The 26,373-nt window shown below is 42.4% G+C and overlaps 1 protein-coding gene across 2 annotated transcripts in view; it reads right to left on the minus strand.

Annotated features, from left to right (window-relative positions):
* Nucleotides 1-3,951: 3,951 nt before the first annotated feature.
* Nucleotides 3,952-26,373, minus strand: part of HLF (HLF transcription factor, PAR bZIP family member) — a 36,008-nt gene continuing 13,586 nt past the window's right edge. Inside the window, exons 3-4 of one of the 2 annotated variants that reach the window (XM_068655441.1) lie at nt 11,313-11,533; nt 3,952-8,207 (exon numbers count right to left, since the gene is read on the minus strand). In XM_068655441.1, the coding sequence (XP_068511542.1) occupies nt 7,989-8,207; nt 11,313-11,533 (440 nt within the window). In that variant the 3' untranslated portion in view covers nt 3,952-7,988. The remainder of the gene's footprint in view (nt 8,208-11,312; nt 11,534-26,373) is intronic. The other variant, XM_068655442.1, reaches the window with a different exon arrangement.

Genomic DNA, 26,373 nt, shown 5'->3' on the forward strand with positions numbered 1-26,373 from the left:
TTCCTGGTTCAGATGAAGGCGGGGAGCACAGTGCCTGTGCTTCAGGAGGGTCCCAGTGCTGTCAGGCCGAGTACAGGACAAAGTTGTAGTGTTGATGTGGTGGTACTGTCTTTGTCCCCCTGCACTGGTGACTTTCTGGCCTTTGGCCCTGCAGCTCCTCACCACCAGGACTGGTGAGGCCCTGGCCCTACATTTTCACAGGGTCCCTTGTCCTGCTGCAGCATCGCAGAGAGAGAAATATATTAGGGAGATGATAGTCAAAAAGAGAAAAGGGGGAAAAAAAAAAAAAAAAAGGTGGTTTGGAGCTGAGCCCAGCTCTCAGGAGCTGAGCACGGCTCGTGCGTGACCCCTTGTGTTGGAGCTGGCAGGGTCCAGTGCTGCAGGATGGGGCCTGGCATCCCCAGCCAAGCACACGGCCCTGGAGCTGTGAGCTCCCCTGCAGCAGAGACTGAGGGCTTGTGGCAATACAGCTGCAGTTCAAGAGGCTTCTCTGTAGCTGGCGGTGAAATGCAGCTCTGTATTCACACCCATGGTATCTCCCATTTCTCCCATGCACACTCACATTTGCAGTATGGTTGTATGTAGAAATGAAAAGCAAAAATGCAGCAGAAACTGAGAGGTCATATTTAAGGCTCTGTTCTTTTTCCTTTTCCTTTTTTTTTTTTTTCCCTTCCTTTTTCCTTTTCTTTTTCCTTTTCCTTTTTCTTTTTCTTCTCTTTCTCTTTCTCCTTTCAGGTCTGTCTTGCTGTGGAAAACACAGCTGCCAGGCATGCACTATCTGTTTATTTCCCTCCAGAGTAATGCTTTTTAAGCAGCTGAAGAAGCTTAATAGAGGGTTAAAAAACTCTCAAAGCTTTTAAATTCCTACAGGTTTCATGAAACGTGGGGCTTGAGTTAAAAAAAAAAAAAAAAAAAGAAAAAGACTACAGGGCACCCTTGGGTACCCCAGTGATGGCAGGGCTGCAAGGAGTGCTCGCACACTGAGCAGGGCACTAAAATGGCTGCTAAGCCCTGTCAGCATTAGACCCCCCCAGGCCTCCAAAGCCATCATTGCCTCCTTGCCAGCAAGAAGAGCTTAAAACACTGTAAATAAGTGACACCCTTGTGTTAATAGGATCGTGGAAGCACAGAACATCCTGAGTTGGAAGGGGCCCACAAGGATCATTGAGTCCAACCCCTGTTGATGCTGCTGATCCAAGACGTGTTCTTTGCTCCTGGTAAAGTCGTATTTATTTTATATCTTATGTGCTTTGGGGAAGAGGATGAGCAGGAAGAGCTCACCCAGGTCACTGCGCCCTGCTAATGGTGGCTGGGGCAACACAAACCCCAGCCCAGCCTTGTCATGCAGCAAGCTGAGCCCTGACCTGTGTGTCCAGAGGCAGAGCAAAGCTGCCTGAGCCCAGCAACACAACTAGGCTTGAACTGCAGCTAACACAAAGTGTGACAGAGCCAGGACTCTTTTCATAAGGCAGTGCAGGACCCAGTGCTCAGTGCTGAGGTTACAGTGCCGTAGTTTCTTGCCTGTGGGCTCTTTCTGGAAGCTATTTTTATAAATATGTTGTATTTCGTGCTTTCGTGGGGCTTTTGTGTCCCTGAAACGGGGGCGGCTGCGGCTGGCCATGGCCGTGGTGAGGTCTCCGGTGTCCTCCAGAGGGCACCAGGCACCGGCAGATGGGAGCTGCGAGGTGCTGGGCTGGAGGTGCAGGAGGTTTAACCGATGGCACACAGCGGCCATGTCCAGCTCAGCCCCGGGGCTCAGCTGCCCACCCCCAGACTCGCTGCATTCAACGACAGCCATTAATTAGTTCGTGGCGCTGCTTTTAGATGCCCTCTTTCCCAGAGAGGAGGAGGCTGTCGAGTGCCATGCGTCTTGCTGGGCAAGGAGGAGGCGGTAAGGACAGCTTTAGCTGAAGTGGAGCCTTGGTGGCACCCTGAGGTAGCAGGTGTTCCTCAGAAAAAGGCCGAAATCCCCTAAAAATAGCAGACAAAGCTGCAGTTCTGTGGGGAAGAGCCAGGCTGCCAGCAGCCGGGCATTGCGGAGATGTGGCCTCTGCGCCGGCATGGGTGTGGATTCAGCTGCGCTGGCCAAAGGCCACACACTGAGCACAGGCCCTGTTTTTGCTTAAAAACCTGAAGCAGCCCATCAACAGGCTGCCAGAGGTGCTTCTGGGGGCACTGCAGCTGGCAGAGGCAGCACAGGGTGTGATGTTGTTAAAGGCAACCAGGACACAGGCCGCAGAACACGGCCATAGGGGTGGGCAGGCCCAGGCCTCATGGCACCAGGGACACAGCGGGGTCAGGATCATTCTTGTTACAAATGTGTCTGTACACATCTTTCTGTGTGCACACATACTTTATATACAGTATATAATATACGCATATGTATGCATATTTAAAATGTGTTTTATCTAGCCCTACAGTCTGTATTATCCATCTATAACACATAATATTTCCTTCCAGTATTTAAAGGGGGCCGATAGGAAAGATGAGGAGAGACTGACTCTTTATCGGGGTGTGCAGTGACAGGACAAGGGTTAAAGGCTTTAAACTAAAAAGGGTAGGTTTAGATGAGATAAAAAGAATAAATTATTCACTCAAGGTGCGGTGAGGCCTTGGCACTGGCTGCCCAGAGGAGTTGTGGATGTTCCCTTCCCTGGAAGTGCTCAAGGCCAGGTTGGATGGGGCTTCAGCCAGCACATACACTATTTAGTGCATAATATGTAACATATATAGTAAAATCAACCTTTATAGTAATGAAATATATTAATATAGTATTATAATAATTATTATTATAATGTGTTAAACACACAATATGAAAAATTAATATGTATGTAGATAGACATATATATGGGAGGGTGCATGTGAATGCACACACAGAGTGGGAGGTGGAGGTGAGAGTGTAAGTGCATGTGTGTATTTAGTATAGCAAGCACATACTGTCCGTAACATACATAGTAAAAGCAAGCCTTTATAGCAGTTTTAAAAAATCTTTGTAAATATGTATTGCTGTATATATAAACCTGTATTAATCAAGTAAATTCTACTAAGTATACTATATGAAAATATAACCATGGAATCTATACCTATATTTAACTATATGAACATACCGCTATGTAGGTGGATACATACACACAGGGGTGAGATAGAGTGTGAATGTGCACGTGTGTACTGGAACAAATAAAGTTTGTGCATTATTTTTTCTGTATCTTGATCAGTAGATGGATCTTTGTATTAATAAAATCTACTATGCATGTGTATATATAGATATAAAAAACTGGTCTTTTTAAAGTAAATTCTGCTAAATAACTTATATGAAAATATATTAAACTTTTATCTATATAGATGTTTTTATGAATTATTAAAGTACATTTTGTGCATAAGATACATTTGAAACCCAAACTTTTACATATACACACGAACAGGGATGTATAGACTGCTTAATATACAGTATTTATATGAATGTAAAAACTGTGCACTGTTTATAACACATCTCATGTATAAAGTCATATCTATATATATCATATGGTATATGATAAAGCTTACACAGTATAATTATATATATATAATTTTAATACTTATATGATTATATATAAGTATTTTACTGAAATAAAATAGAAAATGCTACTACATAAACTTCAAGGGGCAGCACATTTCCTGATTTAAATACACACTTGGTGAGGTTATACCCAGATTAACACCTTGCAGCAGGGCCCCTGGTGCTGCTCTGGGCCTTGGTGACAGCAGAGCTGGGGGTGGGGAGAATGTACATTTGCCACTTGCTGGGAACCCCCCCATTACCTGGGGACCCCCCTCCTAATGACTGCATGCTCATGGTGGGACACAGATGGCAGCTACAGGAGCTCAAAGATGGGTATATGGGGAAAAAAAAAATGAAAATACACCCCCGAGGCCCTGGGCCCAAGCCCTAATAGACCAAAGGAAGCACACAGGTGAGAGAAGAAAAATTTAAAAGTTTATTAAACATTAAGAATAACAGACCAAAAAAAAAAAAAAAAAAAAGGTTTGGGCTGAACAGCATACAGGATGCAATCCATTTCATGTCATACAGTTAATTTGATCTTATTTATTAAACTTGTATTTAAACAGATGCTGTCTTGTGGTGTTGCCAGAAATACGATGGTTGATCACTTGTAAGTTTTAATACATATATATTTCTTTCTTCACATAAAAAAAATCAACAAAATAAAAATAAACTGCACATCTCTATCATAAATCACATGCAAAAATAGATTTAAAGCAATAATTGGGGCTATTACAAACCCACAGAGGCAAGATACTCAAATGTTTGGGGTCCTTCAGCACCGCTTAACGCACCTAGCCTCCAGCTTGCCACTGCAGCGTTCGTGCTGTTAGGTGCAGGCAGGGCTGAGCAAGTCAAGCAGGAAGCCGAGCTAACGTGCATCCCTTGCATTCTGTTTCTTGCTTATGTGGATTCAAGTCAAAACTTTAGTTCCATGGTGCTAGGTTTAGTGACTTTTTAGCACCATTCAAAAAGGAAAAAAATAACTCCCCCCTACCCTCCACCACATGCTTTCCCAAGCAGAGTCCCAAGGTGCTCATATTCACAAACACATCTCGAATTCATTTTATTTTTAGAGGACATTCCTTCTCAAAAAGAAAGAATTCACTTCTAAGACTTTGAGAAAAAAAAAAAAAGAAAAAGAAAAAAAAGAAGCATTTTACCAATGCTTATGTTTTAATAGAGGTCAGTGAATTATTTAGACACAATAGTAATTATTCTGCAAATATATATATTTCTATTTTTATAAAATTAGAATTTTTTATGCCTACAAGCTCCTTCAAAGCCATCAGAGGTGTGATGATCCCAGCTAAGCTGACCTTATGACCTGAAAACAAGCTAAACTTTCTGGGTTTACTTGATACTGCCATTCTGGGGAGACAGCCTGGTTGGAGAACCTGCGTCTTTTTTCAAGTTTTTAGCCCGTATTTATTTTCTCTTCAACTGAGATTGGGTACTGAGCTCCCACAGTAAGAGGTGAGTGCCCAAGCCCCACCGACTCCTATGAAAGTCCCCCCAAAAGCCTCGTGACGCCCCGCTGGGTGCCCAGGCACTGCCTCGTCCCACCGGGCTCTGAGCAGGCACAGGGCTGCTGCTGGACGAGGTCACTGCTGGAAGCCTCTGCTCCTCTGTGGCCGTGACATAATAAATCTGTGATAGCCAACCTACAAAACTACCATCTCCCACCCCTTCCATGCCCAAAAGAAACTAAATAATCATCTGCAATTTTTTTTTTTTCCCAAGCTGCCTCTTATATTTTAAAGAACATTTTGTGGTCACAATGCAGTACACTGATGGCTCTAGCTATTTACGTACCAGCCCATTTCATATACTTAATTTCTGCTGTTCAGGCATCACCCCAAGAACACTCATAGCGAGGGCGATGAGAAGCTGTTGCATTTTGCTATGTTGCTGCTAAAAACGTATCCATAGCAGTGGCTGGCTGCCTGAGCCCCCCACTGTCACACAGCCTACTCCAAAGGAAAAACAAGGTTTATTTCATAGGGGATATAGCAGATACGCTGACTTGTACCAAACAGTCAGCCTCGTTTCTCTACCCATGCATCCAGTAGTTTATACTGACCTCTAGAAAATAACTTACTACACTTTAAACTTCGCTGCAGCACATGGAAATTCAGTTCACTGAATAAATGGTCCACAGGCGAGTACTGCACATTAAGGGACAAGTTGGGTGTGTTTGAGGAAAAATACTGGAAAAATGCCATTGATGTGAGGATATTTTTAATGCCAAACAAAATGTTGGGTCCTTCGCAACAATCTCCTGAAGCATGAATAATTATTTAATGGAATGAACAACCTTTTTATTTGAAAATAATGTCAAAACACTTAGAAAACTGTGAGCAAGACATGTAGCACCATATTTTCCTCACATGTTAATAACTGTACGCAGTGCGTACAACTGTATACGTGAACAGAGATATATATTAAAAAAATCAGCTGGAAACAGATTCTAGCAGCAGCAGCAGAATTAGAAAAGACTATGTTTTTTATTATATACTGTTTTTCTGCCTTTATAAAATATTGTATTGTCCAATTAATAGTTGACTAAAATCCATATTGTGCTTTGTCCCTATTAAATAGATTCTTCATGTTTCTGATGGAAAATAATAAAGTCTCTTTTTTCAGTAATATGGAACATCCTTGAAAGCCATGTTACTTCCATAAAAATTTAATTTAAAGCACAGAACATGCCGGTGTGCCAGTGGCAGGCTTAAAATATTAAAGATTAAAAAAAAAAAAAAACAACCAACAAACCCCTAAGCATTTCCTTTCTGTACAATAATGGAGAATATATATCTTTGCTATATATTTTAAACATGGAATAGCTTTTTCTCTTTGCTATATATAATATATGTCTTTCAAAATACATTGTCAGTATTTGTACTTGAAAAATACTGTACAAAACGAACATACTATAATTATTCTGTATAAACTTTATACATTTTATAATATCTATTCTTTTGGTCTATAGTAAACACTTAGATTGATTGGATTAACCACAGTATATGACAACACCATCCCCTTCTGAAATACACCAGTGTCTCTTACATTCATTTCTCAGAAGTCCACTTTATATTAGAACACACGTGTTCAAAAGCAAATAGAGTTTAAAACAAAGTTCAGAACCATCAGTTCATGTCACACTCAAAACAACAATCACTAGGAAAAATGGGCTTTGAAAACCAGTGACTTCTTCTAACTGAATAAAAGTGATTTTTCAAACAGCAAGATATAATCCACAGAAAATATATTACAAAACATGGGAAAGAAACAACTTAATTTAGGTTATTTAATTTGTAATCACAAAATGGAACTTGAAGAAGTGCATAACTAACTGAAAACAGAAAAGCCCCTCTGATTTCAACATCGGATCTGATTTGATACTATTAATTTTGTTGTTTCAACTAATTATCCTGCTTCTTATACATGCGCTCCCCATTGCAGGGATACAATTAGCATGCTCACATTAATGTGACTTTTACTTTTTAATTTTTTTTTTTGTTAAAGACATTAAAACTTCTGTTGAGTAGGGAAACCATCCTACGTCCACTAGGAACATCCGGGCAGCATGCGCGCTAGCGTACAATAGGATTATTGCTTCAGGTACAGACAGTGCAAAATACACACGCTGTGGTCTATCAATAGTACTCCTATCTACCTGGGGTCTGTGGAAATAAAAGGAACCTTAATAGCTATAGAGAAGCCATTATGGGATCTATAATGAGTATAGCTAACTCAGTCTAACAGCACTTTAAATCTGAAGACAATTATCACCAAAACTTAAAATACAACAAAAGCAATCTATAAATTAATAACTCTGCAGTGTAGTACTAAATTATTATTTGTGCACTTTATTAGCGTTAACTTTTCTGATTAGACATAAACAATAGCTTGTTACTCTCGAAAAACTGAGATCTACTTTTTTTTTCTTTTTTCTTTTTTTTTCCTTTTTTTTATAATTTATACTGGGATCTTTCCAAGTAAATCAGGAGGATGGAACTGGTTACAATAACATAAAAACCCTAATCTGAAGCAGCACTGAAAAAAATATAATAAAAAGCTTACTATGGCGGTTCTCAACAGTCCAGGTAAAAATGTGGCACCCTTTGAAGAGGGCTTCATAAAAATGGGAAGTGCCGAGATGCGTGCGCACGCACACACACACACGACATGCACACGCACACACATATACAGACGTGTGAACACACATGTGCACACATACGCAGGTACACGCATACGCAAACAAAAAAAAAAGAACGTAAGTCAGTTTTGTTTCTGCTTCTGGTAAAGTGCTGAAGACAGAAAGGTTGGTTTGGGCGTGGTGCTATCAAACAGGAAACACATTGTCCATCTATTCAAATGCCAACCCGCAACCGAAAAAAAAAAAAAAGAAAAAAGAAAAAAACCCCGCTCCCCTCCCTTCACTTTACAGGGGGCCATGTCGAGCTTCGTACTTCGCAAGGACGTTCTTGCATTTGCCCAGCTCTTTCCGCAGATCGGCCACCTCCTGGCGGAGAGCCGAGTTCTCCTTCTCCAGAAACGAGGCGCGGATGGCGATCTGGTTCTCCTTCAGCCTGCGGGCATCCCTCGACCGCTTCGCAGCCATGTTGTTCTTTCTGCGCCTTGCCCAGTATTTGTCATCCTGCTCATTAAACACAGAAGGAAACAAATAAGATATTAGATTTCAGTAAACTGAGCAGCCAGCAGGATGTGCTCTCGGCCACAGCCTCGGGGCTGGGCATGACTTAACACCATGGATTTTGCTGGCCGGGCCCTATTTTGTTTGCGAGGCCTACGAGCCCCGACAACACCAGGCACTGCTGGGACAGAAGTTACAGATTTACACGGCATAACCCAGGCAGGGAGTGCAGAGACCTGCCTGTATTTCTGCCAGAATGAAAGGGGCTCATCCTCTTGAGCATAAACTCCAAGCGCAACCGAAGCGCTATTCCAGCAGTACAACCCCTCGCACATCTCCGCTGACCTAGTTACAGTTGGCACATCCACCTTCACGTGTGATGACTCATGCTACCGGTTGCTGGAGCAGTACTAATTACTTCTTGTATGTCCCTGCTCATCTGTTTTGCCAGCCAACACCTGGTTCACTCTGCTTGTTGGAACCATCCATGTCCTCTGTCATTCGGCTCTTTCCCTACAACACCCCAAAGGGTTCACGTTTGCACTCTAGAACAGCAAGTCACTGGAAGAGGATCCCTTGGCACAGCTTTGCAGCCAATTCAGGAATGGCAAAACAAGGACGGCTGCTTTGGTACCATACACAAAGAGATTAGTACAATAGGCTTTGACAGTGAAGAAAAAAGCATTTGCCAGAAATAGGTCCACTCATCTCTAAAGTTTCATAAGCTAACATATTCCCAAAGTGTTGTCCTTAAAGCTTTGTCTCTAGGATATCACCTTAGTTGCATTTGTGCATCAAAGACTGTAAGTCACTACTTAATTTCACTTGATTTTCTGGCTCTTCTAATGAAATGGCCTTCAGTGACATGGCAGCTTCTGCACTGCTGTGAAAATTAAGCCCTAGAAATTTGGAAACTCACTAAAAACGAAGTGGGCAGAGTGTCTCAGGAAAAGGGAAATTCCATCCCCTGCAGAGTGATAGAGTCACTCAACACTCAGACTGCCTGGTCAAGCTGTTCAGCTCAAACTTGCCCTCCCAGAGTCACCCCTCCATTTTTATACGCTTACATTTGCTTACGGTCTGAGGGCAGCCCTTGCTTCATCAAGCACCACAGCACAGCCACATATCCAGGGTGAGAAACAGGAGCCATCTGGTACTGCACTGCACTGAGCAGGGAAATCCCCCCACTCATCCTTCTGCAGGAAACAAGCCAGGCCTAATGCTGCTGCTCTGCAGCTTCTGCTGCTGCTTGCACAAGGCAAAGCAAGAGCAAAACGACTGCTACAAGTACTCTACAACAGCTTCATACTAGTTTAGCTTTGTGAGGTGTGCAGCAAAGATGATTTGGAGTCAGTGCATCTCTAAATTGCTTTTCACCTGCACTTGGGACCACCCCCAAAAAAATCAGCTTAAAAACAAGCATGCAGCAAAAAGCTATGACCTAAATCTTGTTTATAATTTCCCATCTCACTCCACTCCAAAAAATCAGCTTTAAGCAATTTATTAGTGTGCCACCTAGGCTTCATCCATCTTTATTTTAACAAATTGCTATGGCAAATCCCTTAATCCAGACCCGAAAGAGGTAAGGCTGGCATTTCAAAATCACATGCAACCCAGAGACGATTGACTGGTCTAATCTGCTTACCCGCCCCGAGAACTCAACAGCCATTCCACACGCCAGGGCAGAAGCAGCGCTTGGGTCAAGCACTCTGAACTGCGTCAAGGGCATCTGATGCAAGTATCTCAGAGAAGAGAGGGACCCTGAACTGAACCCTTTCAGTCTTAGGCTGAGAACTTGGGTGCTCCATTGCTGCATGCAAGACACAGATATTTTCCACATCTGGTATGAAGCAGTCCAAGGGCACTTTTGGCAAAAGCTTGCTTTGACACTGAGCAGGTATCACAAAATGAATGACACTGAGGAGCAAACTCCAGTCTCCTTACACCTGTGTAGCTGTTTCTGCACTGAACACCCCTCTTTAGGCAGACCTCAGTACACTGCAATGCCAGCAGAGCATCAGAAGCAGTAAAATTTGCCTGAAAAATAATGGCACAGTGCAGAGAAATCTTTCTGAATGAAAACTGAGGACACCACATAGTGACACTACTGGTGTTGTGCGCTCTTTTAGATCACACATTATCTTCAAAAATAGTGAAGAGCATCAGCTTCCTTCCCTAATGCTATCAGTGTGTAAATACATACCCCCTCCCAGACTCTGTGTGTAGAGCTGAAGATTCCCACCAACACCAACAGGCTTTCAGTCTGTATCTTGGGGGGCCATAGCAGAATTCTTCACTGACTACTTCTGATTAAAAAAAAAAAAAACCTCTTGGAAATCACATACAGGGAATAGAATTTGGCAAATAATGACAATTTTTGCAGTTATTTGATAAACTGAATCAGTTGATTAATTTGTTCAGCTCTCTTCTGGCAAGTTCTTTGTTCTTCACATTGCAGAATCAATGAGAAACACAAACAAGAGCTTTTTCTTTTTTAATTATTGCATTATTGTTGTATTATATTTTAAATATTGTATTAAAATATGCTTACTGGCAGAATTATTTTAGTCTGCTTCCCTTCAACTAGTTAAGATCCTTTCACCTAGTTTAGATAGTATTTAGTGTAGTGTTCCCATTCATTGTTATATGCAGAGCTAAAGAAACTTCCAAACAAGACAAACTGTATTTCATTCTGTCATTATCAGGGGCCTCCATGGACTACACCCTGTGAGGGAGGGATTCTTCCCTGAAGACTTTACAGTCTCTGCTGATGAGACAGACAGAGAGTGGAGGAAAAGGAAACATGATCAGACTGTTTCATAAGTGGGAAATATGGGACAAAGTAAGCTTGTCCAAGGTCACGCAGGAAGTTTCTGGCATACAAAGGAAATTAATATTGATCTCATGAATTTCAGTTGTTGATTAACATATAAGGGACATTCTTGCCTCAGTCCTCTTCAGAAGCGTTGCAGTTTTATTCTACAACAAAGTCATAATTAGCATGGCAGATTTACATTACATGAGAAAACAGATTCATGCTCTAAACATGTATGTGAAAGAGCAACTGTCACAGAGCGTGTACAAACAATGTCGTCACCAGTTCCAATTTACCTTCAGGTCATCTGGAATGAAGACTTTGCGAGCTTTCTTAATCATCGGCTGTGGTTTCAGCTCTTCTTCAGAGAATTTGCGCTTACGAGGGTCAAACATCTCCTGGCCAGGAATACTGGAAAGAGCAAGATCTGCAGGGTCAGGTTCGTAGCCAACAGGAACTTGGATAGTCTCGGGATCAATGGGACTTGGTGTGTTTCGGTTTGTTGGCAAGATTTGACCTACAGAAACAAAGCAGGTATTCAGCTATGTTAGAAGAAACTATGTAAATAATATCACTGAACATGACTTTGAGAGACTCTGTAGATAATTTACAAGCAGTAATTCTTAAGCTTTCATTGCAACTTTGGTAGCTACTCTGGCTGAGTATTACATTGCTCATTTTGTAGGGTGTATATTCAGGTCCAGACATGCTCACACCATTATTTTCAAGATTGGTTCCTAATTCTGGTTGCCAATCTTGAATGCCCATTTAGGATCAATGAATCCAACAGAGCTGTACTCGAATGCAGGCAGAGGACTTACCATGCCAACCTGTGCCTAATGACCACATCCTCAGGAACAAGTCATAAGTACTGTAATTTAGGTCTGATTTATCCATTACGCCGTAATCCTTCCCAGTTTTCTCATACACAGATTTCTAGAAACTGACAATGTGTAGTATTTGCAATAGGACAAAAATCTCATGAAAATGTACTGTCAAGCTGTGCTAAAGCACTCCACTAAGGAGATTGCTAACTATTTTCTATGAAATCCTACTGGCAATGTTCTAAAAGATGGTGAGGGAAACTAGCAACGTGAAAGGCTACAATGACTGCTTGAAAATGCTCTGCAAAAATGGAAGAACACTTATTTACGCGACATTGCTCTTTTATGATATATAAAATCTCATTAAAAGGAGCCTACCCCCAGGAAAGCATTATATATCCCGTATTTTTCTTTTTTTTAATCTTCGATATAGCCTTCAAGACCCCAGTGCTACAGCACCAATTCAGGCACCATTCCCACTAAAAATCCTATTTAAAATCTCAGCCAAAGGTTCCAAAAATAGGATCCTAAAGTCAGCTGCCTAAACACAGACTGTCCCCATGGGCAGAATTTTCAGAAGTTTTCACATGCCTCAGAAGTACCAGCATCGCAGACTTCAGAAGAGGGCCTTGTGATTGAAGGATATATTCTTTAAAAATTTTGGCTACTACCTAATTCACTTTGTCTTTACAGATGTGATGGCTTTCATAATAACTACACAAACATCCTGTGACTGTGTAATATTTCCTTATTTGCGTCTGTATCTGCAATATTTATGGTGTAAAATGGTAAACATTAAATGCCATTTCTAATTCCAAATCAAGGCCAGTGCTAACAATGTAGTTTTTATTTTAATCTAAAAGATTGCAGCAACAATATTGGAGCCACACAGAAAATGCACCAGGGAATTGCGTTGCGCAAAACGGGGCTTACTAGCAGAGAGCTTGTCTTTTGTAACTCTGATTTTAAAATAGCACTGATAAAATCAGCTTCCAGGAAAGGTTAGTAAAGGCCTGGGAGAAGAAAACAGGAGGATCAAAGTTATTTGATTAATATATATATATATATCTGTATGAGAGAGAGCGAGAGGAAAGAATTCGTCTGCCTGCACTGTGCCAGCCCTGCGCGTTTCCTCTCCTGCTGCAGGACGTGGCGCGCTGCTGCCAAGGTCCGGGTGCTGAAAATACTGCGGTTCTGGCCGTGCTTCTGGCAAGGGGCCTCGCTGGGTGGCCCTGGGTGCTCAGTGCTCGGTGTTTGGTGCTTGGTGCTTGGTGCAGGCACCTGGGTCCTTTCATGGCCTGTGCCAGCGGCTGGCAGGTGAACACCGGCTGTAGGCTCCGGGCGCCAGACACTGTGATGAGACTCATTGGAGAGGGAAGTTTTCATGGGAAGGCTTTCCAGCTAGCCCCGGAGATAACGATGATACGTAGGTGCGTGTTTAAAACGTTTTTATGTCTTTAAAGGTGTGTGGGGAAATCCAGACTATTAACTGTTTTAAAGCCAGCCCAAAAGGCTCTCGAAGCCGAGGCATTTTTGTAGCCTTGCTTTGAACGGGTGGCTAATCTCATTCCAGATACATGGGCTGGCAGAAACAGGCTTATTTAAAGGATTAAATGCAGGAAAGCTTCCTTTAATGTTAGCACACTTATATCAGAGCAGCCAGATTATTTTTAATGCATACAGATACATAGAAATGTGCATGTACAAATCTTGCAAATTCTGAAATGCAGATAAAATGAAGCAAGTCGCCGGCTCTGACTACTTCATAATATTTCTGGTGAGCACGCGGGGTGTTCCTACAAATCACAGGGATTGTGCAATCTGCCTCAGCTTTCTAATTGCCCTAAACAAAAAAGCCGGTATTTAAATACAGCTGAAGTTCTAGGTACATGGTATCAGCTCACGTATTGTCATTTATCTCTAATGGGCCATATTATGTAATTATATGAGGTTTGTAATCAGCGGTCTCAAGAAATTTTACAATATCTCTCTGAAGAAGGAAAGGGCAAAAAAGATCCTTTTAAACACAGGAAAACAAAGTATTGCATCTTGCCAAATGCAACAGCTCAAAAAAACGAAACGACATCAAACCCAATAAAGTGCTGCACCTGGATCACCTGGACTGCTGCACTCCAGGTGATCTGGAAGAACAACCTCCAGTAATCCTGACCTGCCTTGTTCCCTACCTGCACCCGTTTCCCTTTGCCCAGTCTAAGAAGCCCTCAACACTAAAGCCCTGGTCCTTCAGCAACCAGAGACGTCCCAGCTGCCAGAGCAAGGCTCATCCAAGGTGACTGCTTTCACTAATGCAAAGCCTGAGAAAATAACGCACAGAGCTGAACATTGCCACCGAGGAGGCTGAAGCCCGTTGTGCTGTACGGCACTCACATGCTCCCACCACCCACACACCTCTGCCAGGCTGCGCTTGCTCCCCCGTTGTGGTGCCCTCTGCGAATTATCAGGAACTTCACTGAGCACAGGAGAGTTAATGAGGGTGTATGAAATCCCAGGCAGAGAAACCAGTATTTCCTTGTCCAGTGTTTTACATTAGGCAACTCCTGGCACTTTGTATCTTTTTATTTATTCTATCAAGTTTTGCCAATAATACAAGCCAGGAACCTGTCTTCGTTAGTTTACTGGCTAATGGCCATTGCATCTATGTGGTGCTGGAACTCCTCGTAACCCAAGACGACGGCGTGGGCTGCGCCGGACTTGGCACTGGTGTTACTGCGCCAGTACAGTATGTGGCCTCACGTTACACTGCTCTCCAGCCTCCTCTCCCCCTGTGTGCATGGCACTTTAGCTGTGCATCCTTCTGCCAAATTTGTTCAGGGTGTTATTTTTATGCACTAAATTCCTCGCAATCAGAGGTAGGTCAAATAAGAACAGCAATCTGAACGTCATGTGCCTAGCAGCCGACTAATCCTCACATCAGCAAGCTTCACAGCTGTCACAACATCCAGAGAGAGAGCCGGTCAGAGGCTGCGATGTGCAAGCAATCAGCCAAGGAGGAAGCCTCCAGTGCCAGCCAGCAAGGCCAGGTGAAGGTAAAGCCCCTCTCTGCTCCATCAGGAGCCAGATGCCTTTGCTGCCAGTCTCTGTATTATTTAAACACTGCACTCACGACAGCGGCCAAATTTTCACAACAGTGAAGTGGCTGGGCTGTTTAATGCACTTAGCTTTGTTCTCAATGGGGGCTGATGATTGCCAAGTGTTTTGGAAAGAACTTAGCCCCTCTATTTAAGTTGCTGAAATGAGAGCTCTTCAGTATCGAGCTCTTTTGGAAATCCAGCTGCAGAACTCCACGGTGGTGGTGGTGGAAGCAAGCTGGGAACAATGCTTAATGGAAACTTCCCCTCATACCACCCCAGTGATGTGTCTCAACCATGGCCTGAAGAGACCACAACTATGTCAACACTGGCCTTTTGTCTGGAGCCTTTCCCACTTGTAGAGCTCCACTCAAGCAATACCGAGTATGCCAGGGTAGACACAGCTCCAGGTTGCTCCCGGCAGAGAAAGCAGCAGGTTTTAACAACCCCAGCAGTTACAGCTGCCCCAACATTATGCCTTCACTAATGCTCTTGGTGTTGCTCTGGCTCATATTAGCAACAGCGGAAAATTTTCCAGAAGGAAGGGCTTGAACGAAAGTTGGCTGTTCTAACCCTTTCAGTCCTTCTCCTCCCAGTAGAGACTGCCAGCAAGGAAGTCGAACGTAATGGCAATATTTTCAGTGTGGTTCCTTGTTCAAAGTGAAATGGACCGAGGCCATTCACTCATGTCATCTAGGTCACTGAATGGCTGGTAAAAAAAAAAAAGGAGCTTTTAATTGCTTGTGATAATTAAAATGCACAAGTCAAACGTTCAGTAAAATTTCATGTATCTACAGAAGTACTTGTATATACCTACAAAACCAAAACACAGAGTTATTGCGGGGAGCTCAATCATGGTATCCTGATTCGTAATTTCTCCCTCTTTAAACATCCTACCAGCTGTGCCCAGGAGACTTAAGACGGAAATAACCTCTTCGACTGTACCACTACTTGACAGACTTATTGTTTGTATTGCAAGAGATCCCTGATGAATTATGTAGAACTCAATTTTGAATCATTCAACTCCCATAGAAATGTGCCTGATTTTCAGAAGATCTCCCTTCTCACAGCCCTTCCACACTTGTCATCAGCTCAGCAGCTGGATGGAAAACAGCGACTGAGAAAAGAAAAGAAAAGGAAGTGGAAATGTTCTAATCAAAATATTTTTCCCTATTTTTTACACATATAATGTTGGAGGGAAGGAAAAGAGGAGTTTCTTATTCAATTTATTAACAGCCCAGGGAGAAAATATGTGTTTGCTAATCATTTTTCTTTTTATAAACTAAAGGCACTTTGGGTATGTCTGTTATACTAAATAGTACGGCAGTGCATTGACACATAATCCTCACCCAGAGCTGCTCTGGAGAACCCCCCTGCTCTGTTGATACCATTTCCAAACCGTTTATCCTGCTGGCAGCTAGCCAGCTATTTGGGATACTTCTCTCACTCCAAATCACAGACTGTCCCAGACTAATCTGCCATCTATTTCTGCATTAACTCTTTCTGCCTCCAGGCAAAGTCCCTCAATGCACAGCAAAAGGCAGAGTTCAGGAATCGAGAGAAAAACAAAAAAAATACAATAAAATAAAATAATAAAAATTAAAAAAAATAATAAAAAAAACAGGTATTAAAGTATTCTGGAGGCTTTTAACCACAGACAGTATCTTGGCAGGTCACAAATCCTCAGTTACTATACTATAAGCTACATTTCACCTTCCTGTCTGATTTTCCTGCTCTTAGGATTTTAGTGCATTTCTGAAACCAAAATATCTGTGTGGCCATTACACCCATCACCTGCATGACAAGCCACACGGCTTCATCTTCCAGCCCTCACATGGACAGGCAAAACCAGCCACTCTGCCCGGGGAGACGAAGATACCTCACCCTCGGGTGCATTTCTGTGAGCAATTATTAGAGGAGCTTTATTTTCTTCCAAAGCAATAGCATATTTTGCCCACTGCTCCAACCCGCACAGACATTCCTCTATTTCTTATCTTACACAAACTTCATTCTGCAGAACGTGGGGTGACTGCAAACCCTTCCTGCGGAAAGAAGTATCGTAATCCAATGCAACCACAACGCGTTCACTGCTCCTAACACGCACTAAAAGACTGGCACTTGAGTGTGTTTTTAAAAACATGTACTTTTTTAAGATATCAGCATTGTTTACAAATCTTGTGCATTTAATTATGAAAGCATTGTCATTTCCCCTCTCAGCATTGTGTGCCTCCTGCTCTGGGCCTCTGCACTATTATTACAGGCAGGACTGGTAGTCTTATTAAGGTTGCCTGACACTTCCCATTAGAGGATGCCGTCTTCAGTTCCTTAGACCTTTGCCAGATTTCAACTGTTCTGTTTGGATTTGTATGCGCCAATTCATGTTTCTGCCAGAATGGTTCCTCAGCTTCCCGAAAAAATTTCAGCAAAAATACTTTGTTTTGAACCTGTTAAAAAGTTCTGGCCAGCTCTTCACCAACCAGTACTAGTGGTCTGATGGAGCCAATGTGGCCCCTGGTGCCAAGTCCCAGAGACCCCTGTTGCTGACCCTACATCCCCCTGGTGCTAAGCCCCAGAGCCCCCTGGTGCTGACCCCAGAGCCCCCCAGCCACCCCTCAGCCCCTCACAGCCCCAGTGCCAGCCGCAGGCCTGAGGGGTGCTGTCAGGCCCAGGCCCAGGCCCAGGCCCGCTCCCTGCTAAGGAAGAAAATGCATGTCGTCTTTTCCATTCAGTTTTAAAATTCAATTCCGGCAATTCTACAAGAGTTGTTTGAAGAATACACGGTCGCGGTCACAAGAATCTCTAAGCTTTTGATTGCATAATTCTTCTGTCCACAGAGCAGTTGTTGTAGAGTCACTCAATTCCCCCATTTTGATTTATCCAGACAGACTCACACATTATTTGCCACGAATTACTCTAACCTGCTGTGCAGACACAACCAGCAACTTTTCAGGACTTCGCTCCAGCATTCATGACTATTGCATCTGCGTGCTTCACAGAGAGTTTTTTTTTTTTTTCCCTTCAATCCTCACAGGAAAGAAGGGGCAGCCCTTCCTCTCTGCAGGTGAAGAAGAGAGGTACAGATACTTGAAATCTGACGTACGCAGCCTCTCAGTTATCTAATATGCTGTGGCATTGTCTGCATTTCACTTCATCTGTCACTGACTCCTGTTGCAGGTTGGGGGCTGTACATCGATATACGTGAGGGCTACCGGGGGTTTCAAACTGGGCTCCTCACAAAATGGGAAGCAAACACTCAGTGTGACAAGTTAATGTAATTAATTGACTTGCTCGGAATTCTACTAAACTTCATGGCAAAGGAAGTAACAAAATGCAGTTTCTCCAGACAAAATCGCTCCGTCGTTACTGCCAGACTTTCCCTTCTCCTGCCGTTCCTCATGTCCTGTCACATCTGCAGTAAATGAGGTCAAGATCCAAGATCCTACAGACAACCGCTTCCTTCCTGATGCAGCCCTGATTCAACCCAGAGCTGGTCTGACCTCTGCATTCAAAAGGGAAAGGCAAAAAAAAAAAAAAAAAAGAGGATACGTAATTAAAGCCTGTATCTCAGAGCAGACGAAGGAGAGGGCTGTGCTATCTGAAGCTGCACACGTGGCCTTCGTTCTGGTATCTGCAGGCTTTTGAGGGCTTGACTTTGCAACTCCCGCATGTGGTTAGCATTATGTGCATGTAATATGCTACGCCTGATGTGCCCTTCAAAAGCAATAAATAAATCCAAGGAACCACTAGGTAAAATTTTCCACGATGTCTACTGTACTTAGGACTCTGCTGTTCTGTAAGATCCACACTCTGAAAACCTTACTCTTGAATCTGCATGAAGGCAGCACCTTCTTCCATGAGGACCTGTTTCTGACAGCTACCAGGAAATCCCCCTCAAAGCAGCTCCTGACAACCCCTGTGCAGGACACTGGAAGTAGCAAACCCCATTCGAAACAATTCCCTTGCACAAATGCTACACAGAAAGCAAGGGGTTTGTCCTGCTCCTGGGACAAGGCACAGGGATTCATCCCCCCTTAGGAATCCTTGAAAAGCCCCAAATCTACTAGTCCTCTAATGACTGATTCTTTGGTAGGGCACTGCTTTCCTTACAAAGACAGGCCAAGATGACATTTAGTGGGGACAGGGCCTGAAGAGAAGCTGTAGGGACGCAGGTGTTTTATTGCAATTCATACTCAGCTCAGAAGCACGTTTCAGTTTAAGATGTTGGTACTCTCTGGTGCATTGGAGCTTCGTGACATCTTTCTGCATATCATTCGCATATAGTAAAGCTTCTGAGAAAGTACAATTCTTCTTTATTTTCTTAAAGGGGAAGATCCAGAAAAGCATCAGAACTGTTAATCTGTTAATCCATTTCTCTTTCCTTACTCCCAGCTTTAGTAAATCAATCCTCAACCAGCAGACTTTAGCTGAGCCTGCTTTAGGTGACAGCCTCATATGGCATCCATAAACACCCCTTTCAAAACAAAGATAGCACTTGCCCCCAGGTTGCATTCGTGTCACTGCCAATGTTCTCTGCAAGACTCCCGACCAAGTTCCTCTCGCATTGTTCTATTTATTTGGCTAATGAACATCCAGGACAGCATGCTCCCAGTCAGTAAACAGGTCTCGCAAAGCCACCATGTAATCCTGAAAGCATATGCCACCCGTGAGTCATGTATCTATTACCCAGTTCTGGTACCTAAGCCCATCTTGTTTGGGTGTGTTATCAAAACACAGGTGAGTGAGATTTCAAATGGCATGGAAAAGCCACGTGAAACAGGTACATTTCCTCCACGTCCCAGTCAGTAGCTAATAGCAGGCCTGAGAGACAGACAACAGATGCTATCAGCTGCTCTCTGAATATATCCCTTACGAAAAAGGGGTCACTGGGCAGAGTTACAGCAACTTGCAGTCTCACCTTCTCTTTTGAGCTGTTCTGTACACAACACAAACCTGAACTACTGCACTAGCTTTTTATTTTATTTACATTTATTTGCTATAAAAGCTATGCTGTTGGTGACAAAATTAAATTAAAGCTTTGCAGAGGGTGATTTGTGTAACAATCACATTTTAAGAAGTATAGACGCCAGGAGGAGGACACGCTGTTCCCACAACCTTCCGTGTAAGGCTTAGTACATCTTTTTTTTCTCTTCAACTTAATTTAGGGCCCCCTAACATGGTTGGGGAAAAGAAAAAAAAAAAACAGCAAAAACAAAACAAAACAAACAAAACAAAACAAGTATTTTATTTTATGTTTTTACAGCCCAATAGCCACAGAGGCCTAATTTGGTTTCACATACTAGTTTTATTCTCAATAAGCACAGAGAAAGCACAAGGGTGCGTGGTTGCATCTTCCCTATTGATATAGATATCTTCGTTTATAAAGTACAAAAGTACACAAATGCATCAGTCATTGTGTAAAAAAAATAGCTGAGAGGAGGAAGGGAACATGCAACTGAGGCCTAGGGAAAGTTCCAGGAAACCAGACTGTTGCACATGGACGTTACCAGTGGGCCTGTATTTCTCTGCAGCTGCTGCACAGCATAGGTTTCCATAGCACATCAGACGCAGACAAAAAACAAGGAGCTGCAAAATTAAGTCTGGTAAAAAGATATGATGACACTGAACAATGGGCAAGACATTGTCTCATAAATTCACTTCTATATGTAAGAGTCATCTAGCACCAGGAAATAACTGAAAACGCTACAGTGCTGAGTGTCAAAACCCAAAGTACTGCCTGCAGAGATTTCTGCACCTAACAACTGCAGTCACGTTTTCACAGAGCAATGAAGGTAAAATAAACAAAACATCTCAGGGAAAAGTGACCAAAGAAAACACCACGTACCAAGATCTTTAGGCTTTTATCTTTTAAAAAATAGCTGTCAGGAAATAGATATATGATAGAATATTTCTTGAAGAAACTCTGGAATACTTGTTTTCCTTCTTGTCACCTCCTCTTTTCCCCCAGTTTGTGTGTAATGGAGATTGTACTTTTTTGCACACTGCATGGCCCTCCGTTGCCAAGCTCTCAAAATATTAAATAGCTTGAGTGTTGTCTTTAAGGCAACATGAACTGGCAAATTACTTCGCAATTCACATTGTATGGAAGCTTTTAAATATGTCTACCTTTTAAAAATACGTATAAGCAAACAGGACTTTGTTTTCTGAAAGTTACCATTCGGTGTAAGCCAATGGCAACCCTATTTACAGTAAATGTATTTTTAATACTGCATTTTTCTTCCAGTAGCCATAGCTGCAAATTTCAAAATCAGTTGCCGACGCAGACATCCCAACTTTCAAACAATATCCTGGCACTGAAACATTTCTTTAACAGAGACACTTCTGCCCCCTTCAAATATAGTAATTTTGCCTGCCACTGAACAAAGCCCTTTGTGTGCTGTGCTCGGCACTTGGCAGCAGCCAAACAAGCAGCTCAACACCATCCTGATCAAAGACAATGTGTTTTCCTACTTTCATGGGCAATGTATCACTGCTATGCAACATCATTATTTAGGGTTTATCTGGGAGGGAGGAAAGGGACAGTGTACTTACCTTTGACAGCTTCGGTCTCAACAATCCTTACCCTTTATATTAAATATAACAGTGCCTTCCTATAAGCTGATTCCAAAATTTGATGATCTGGCTTCCGTTTTATGATAGTGGTCGTATTCTCTAAGTGGAATACCTAAGAGGCAGCATGGGTCTTAGAGTACTTTGTTGTCCAAAGCCTCTGTGAGGATTTTTTTGGGGTCCCCACCCTACATGTTCTGTTCCTCTGCTCACAGCAGGCCACGTGCTACCCTGCAGAGCACCACAACGTGCCCTGCTGAATGTGGGCATGGGTCTGCAGGAGCTGGCCATGTACCCATGCCAAAATGAAAGGAGAAACATTGGAGAGATGTAAAGCACTGCAAGCTGAGGGCAGCAACAATTCACAGGCTTGGAAAATTATGTGGGCTTTACCTTTTACACTCCTGTTAACTCTGATTTTCATGAAGTAGGTGGTGTTGCTACAGCAACTGTCATATCACATCATTTCTGCTGTCTCTGTCACAGAGATCATCTTATTTTATCTTAAACTCAGATATGCAGTTCTTCCTCTGTTCTAAAGCTCTCTATTTTAGATATAAAAAATTACAGAAAACAGAGCTGCACCATATAAACGATACTTTTAAAAATGTAGCAAATCTGTAGCATGTTTATTTGTTCTCCTTTTATATATGCAGAAGGAATAAAGAAAATAGTACTGACCATATTTATGGTGTTCCAGAGGTTCAGAAATAAATTAAGAGCAGGTCTCATAATAAAGATGCTTCATGCCACCTTTAAAAGGGTTCTTCCTACAGAAGCAAACCTTGTGTTCTCGTGCACTTCACCAGAAGTAACTAATCCATTCACAGGTACAAACACCTTGCTTCCTCATGCCCGGGTCTATTTATGTACATACATTCCACACTGCTCACACCCAGCTTAGATGACACTTCCATCCACTGCACACAGTATGCTCTTCAGCTCGCATACCTCAGCTGCTTAACCTGTGGCCTGGACAAAGCACCAGACTTATTTTCACCTGTTTGGGAACATTTCTCCTACCCGCTGGGCATGAGGTGGCTGCCCCTGCTTTGCAGCTCCCTGGCTGAGTGTCACAAGAACTTTGCTCAACCTTGTTTGCCTTCATTTCACTGTGGGGATAAGTTCTGAGTACTCCATGCATGAGTGAAACTCAGTAAAATCTTAATCATTGAAGGGCTCTATTAAATTTTTGTTATTAATGTGAATTCCAACTCCAGCATTCACAGACTTTTCCTTTGAAAAATACAAAATAAGCAACGGTAGTAAATATTCAGTTCCACCTTCAGGCTACGTAGGATACTAGAGAACTAGAGAAAACCTACCAATAATGAGAAGCTATTTTGAAGCCCTGAGCTCCTAACACAGCTCAAGCTCTGCCACAGCCTAAGCCAGTGCACATTTGTGCCTGCCTCTTTACAAGCACTTCCAGTCCCTTGCAAAACAACGACTCCAGTCACCCAATTGCACCTCATTGCTACAAGGACAGGTCCTGGGCAGGTGGAAGTCTGCCTACATGGATCTAACTCGTGGGCAAGAACTGTCTTGTGTCCCTGGTTAAAGGCTGTGTACGCAATTAAGATGCCAAACAGCCTTCAGTTCTGATGATCACTTTGCAAGCTTCATTTCAGTGCCTCACTACAGTTACTCTTTAGATCAATTTCCTAAAGAAATGAATTTTGTGTGGCCGTGCTGTGCACAACTGTGTAGCCTCTTCCCAAAAACTTTTCAAACTGTTGGCCAATTTCAAACAACTTTGGCAGAGACGTATCAGTCTCAAAAGTGTATTACTAATAAGCTTTGTGAAAACAATATAAATCAAAGAAATTCTTAATTCCCTGACCGAAAGGCAGCCTCATGAGCTCTGTTACATATCAGAGAATCCATGGAGATTTCGCTACTGATGGAACTAATAGGAAGGAAGGAAGAAAATTCTTCACCAAGTTATCATTTGCTATGGCAGTCATGAAAGTCAATTATACTCGTAATTCCAGTAGAGAATGAGAGGAGTCTTTTCACCTTATCCCACCCACTCATTTACTATTTCCAGTAACCACAAGCAAAAGTATTTGTTTGACAACTGCACAGTCACTTGACAATCCCTCTGAACTTGGCACAGACACATCTAGCACTGATAGCTAATAAAACAGTCACAGACATGTCCTGTCTTATCAATCACTGCAGAAGATGGTCAGATGTGGACAATCAAGCTGTCTGGTAGCACCTGAGCATATATTTAAAAGCTGTGTGAGAAAAGAGCTTCTTTTGCATCACCTGCACCACTTACATAGCAAGCAACTGAAGTCTTCCAATAAGCCCCAGCAGGAGTGTTTGTGAACCAACAGATTTGTTCTGGCAGCAATGGGACATTCATTATTGGCTTTGGGGTAGGGAGTGTTTTGACTTGTTTTTGTAAATATTTTGTTAAAATGCAGGACAAAAAGCTAGATGATGAACACCGGGTAGGACTTACAACTAAGAATCAGTGTCTGGATTTATGCTGGAAATTGCATGTCTCTGCCCAGTTGGGGGCTAGATACTGACACAGCTCAGTATTTGCAAGACCAGAGACCCCTTCTAACCTTGTTCTTACTCACCTTGCTGTTACTGCTGAGTTACAACTGCTCACAATAACGGAAGCTTGGGGAAGAACAGGTTAAACTTTGCAAAGAAAAACAAGCAGCAGAAACACCTTTCCTCTTTCTCCCTAACTGGATAATTGGTTAACAGGAACCTGCTTGATGAGTTTCAGCAGCTCCTGGAGATCAGGCAAGGCTGCTTCAGAGAGCGGCTAAAGCTGCTGACTGTATAAACATCTTTAAGCCGACCAACAGGGTACCCCTCACTAGGGTTGTGCTTTTTTTTTTTTGTTTTTCAGCCAAGATTTTCAGAAGGCAATGAAGCAGTTCGTAGAGCAGTGACCCATCCAAACCCAGTAAGAGAACTACTTTAGGGAACCAAACTACTTTAGGCAGAATATTTAATAGACATAACACAAATCTTAAAACTATCTTATGGTCTGAAGAAATCCATTTCAAAAATGCTGAAGCGAATGAAGGCTAAATTCTCACTGTGACAGAGAGAGCATAACAGCAAGATTCTCACAAATAAGTAACAGGTCCTGTCCTGGTAACTTAGGGGGCTAAAAAAAAAAAAATTATAGTTCTAAAGATTCATGTGAAAAGTGTGACAATCAATGGGCTTCACTGGATCTGTAAAACCCTTTGGGCTTAATAATCAATACCATTCATGTATAACACAAAGATTTTACTCAAGTAATTAGTGTTCTTGAGTCCAGCTGTCTAAAGAGAAAGTACAAGAGAGCTGATTTTCACATGGGGATTTATACTGTCCTATATAAGCTGTATGTATATGTACATGAGATTAAAAAAAGACAAAACATTTTTCCACAGTTTATCTAAGTTTAAAACTCTAGTTAGACATAAATGTATTATCAAAGCAGCATCCACAGCAATCAGTGAAAAATGCTGGAAGAGATTCATTTAGCACCCTCCATATTCTCATCCCAACTTGTATTTATTCGTCCTGATATTTCAATTAACCGAGTGCTGATAAACGGAAGTTTACACAAGCCGAGCTCCAACATCAAGAACCAAGCTCTCCCTGCCTGAAGCTGTCAGTTGACACCAGCTGAGACTCCCTGCGGGTTTCTTTCTCCCAGGCTCTCTTCTTTCTGAGGATGCAGGAGACACTAAGAGAAGGCATCTGTAAATACACATTCTACAGAACAACAAAGATTTTGGGAGAAGTATGCCAGCATTCACTAGTGCCCGTCTGCTCAGACACAGTTCAAGGAGTCTGATAAAGTAGCCATAAGCACAGGCTTCCAGGCTGAGTACTGCCTGTATGAAACCACCCACAAAACCCCTATGCTTCAAGAGAGATGCATGTCCCTTCAGAAAGTAACACCACTGCTTGCGATAATGTTTTGTGCCCCCTTCTGAAGCCTTGTGCTTTTGTACTATTCTTTCATTCAAGGGTGCCATCCGAGATGTTAGGGTTTCAAATCCAGAGCCAACTTTCCAAAACACACTGTATTCTGAAAAGCCCATTTTTGTTTCACAGAAAAATAAATGAGTTTGCATCATAAAGCCTTTATCCCCCCAAACCCAAAGCCTCCCATACTGTTAAAAATCAAATCCAGCTTTATTTTCATGCATGAGTCAGGCTGCATGCAAACAGTTCTGGAGGAAGGCGAGCTTGGGATGCAGAACAGGGCTACAGTACCAAACCCTGAGTGGGATACTTGTTCTTCTAACAGCACACTCCTATTTCCCTGAGATAGTTGCTAATATTTTAATCTTGAAACTAGAGGAAAGCCACCCCCTTCCCCCAAAAAAGAAGTTTTACAGATTATAAAGACACACAAGGACAAACTTTATTATTTTAACAATTATTGCTATTTTCAGAGCTCCAGCAAAGCTACTTCCTTCCATAATTGGACTTCAATCAAACCCTAGTGAAGCTTTTGATCTTGGAAAGAGTAACAACATAGCTCCGTTATCGGCACACAGGGGGCAAAGAGTAGGACATCAAGAATTTTTCAATAAAAGAAAGTTAATTGCTTTGACTTATATTTACCAAAGGTCACGACTGCAAGTTCTGACTGCACGTACATAACGGTGCACACTGAGAAATCTTGTACGGACTGGCCAAAGTAAGTGTTGGGATTATACTATTTGTGTATTAAAAAAAAAAAAAAAGGAAGAAAAAGGCAGCAAAACAATGCTAGATTACTATCCAAATATACCCCAGTGGATGTCCTGCCAAATAGCAAATATGTGGCTGTAAGCTCCAAACTGAAATAAAAGCTTGGCCAGAAGCCCAGAGCTTCACTGTATTTTGCTCAGCTAGCC

This window comes from Anas acuta, chromosome 18 (genome assembly GCF_963932015.1).
Source record: "Anas acuta chromosome 18, bAnaAcu1.1, whole genome shotgun sequence".
Taxonomy (NCBI): Eukaryota; Metazoa; Chordata; class Aves; order Anseriformes; family Anatidae; genus Anas; species Anas acuta.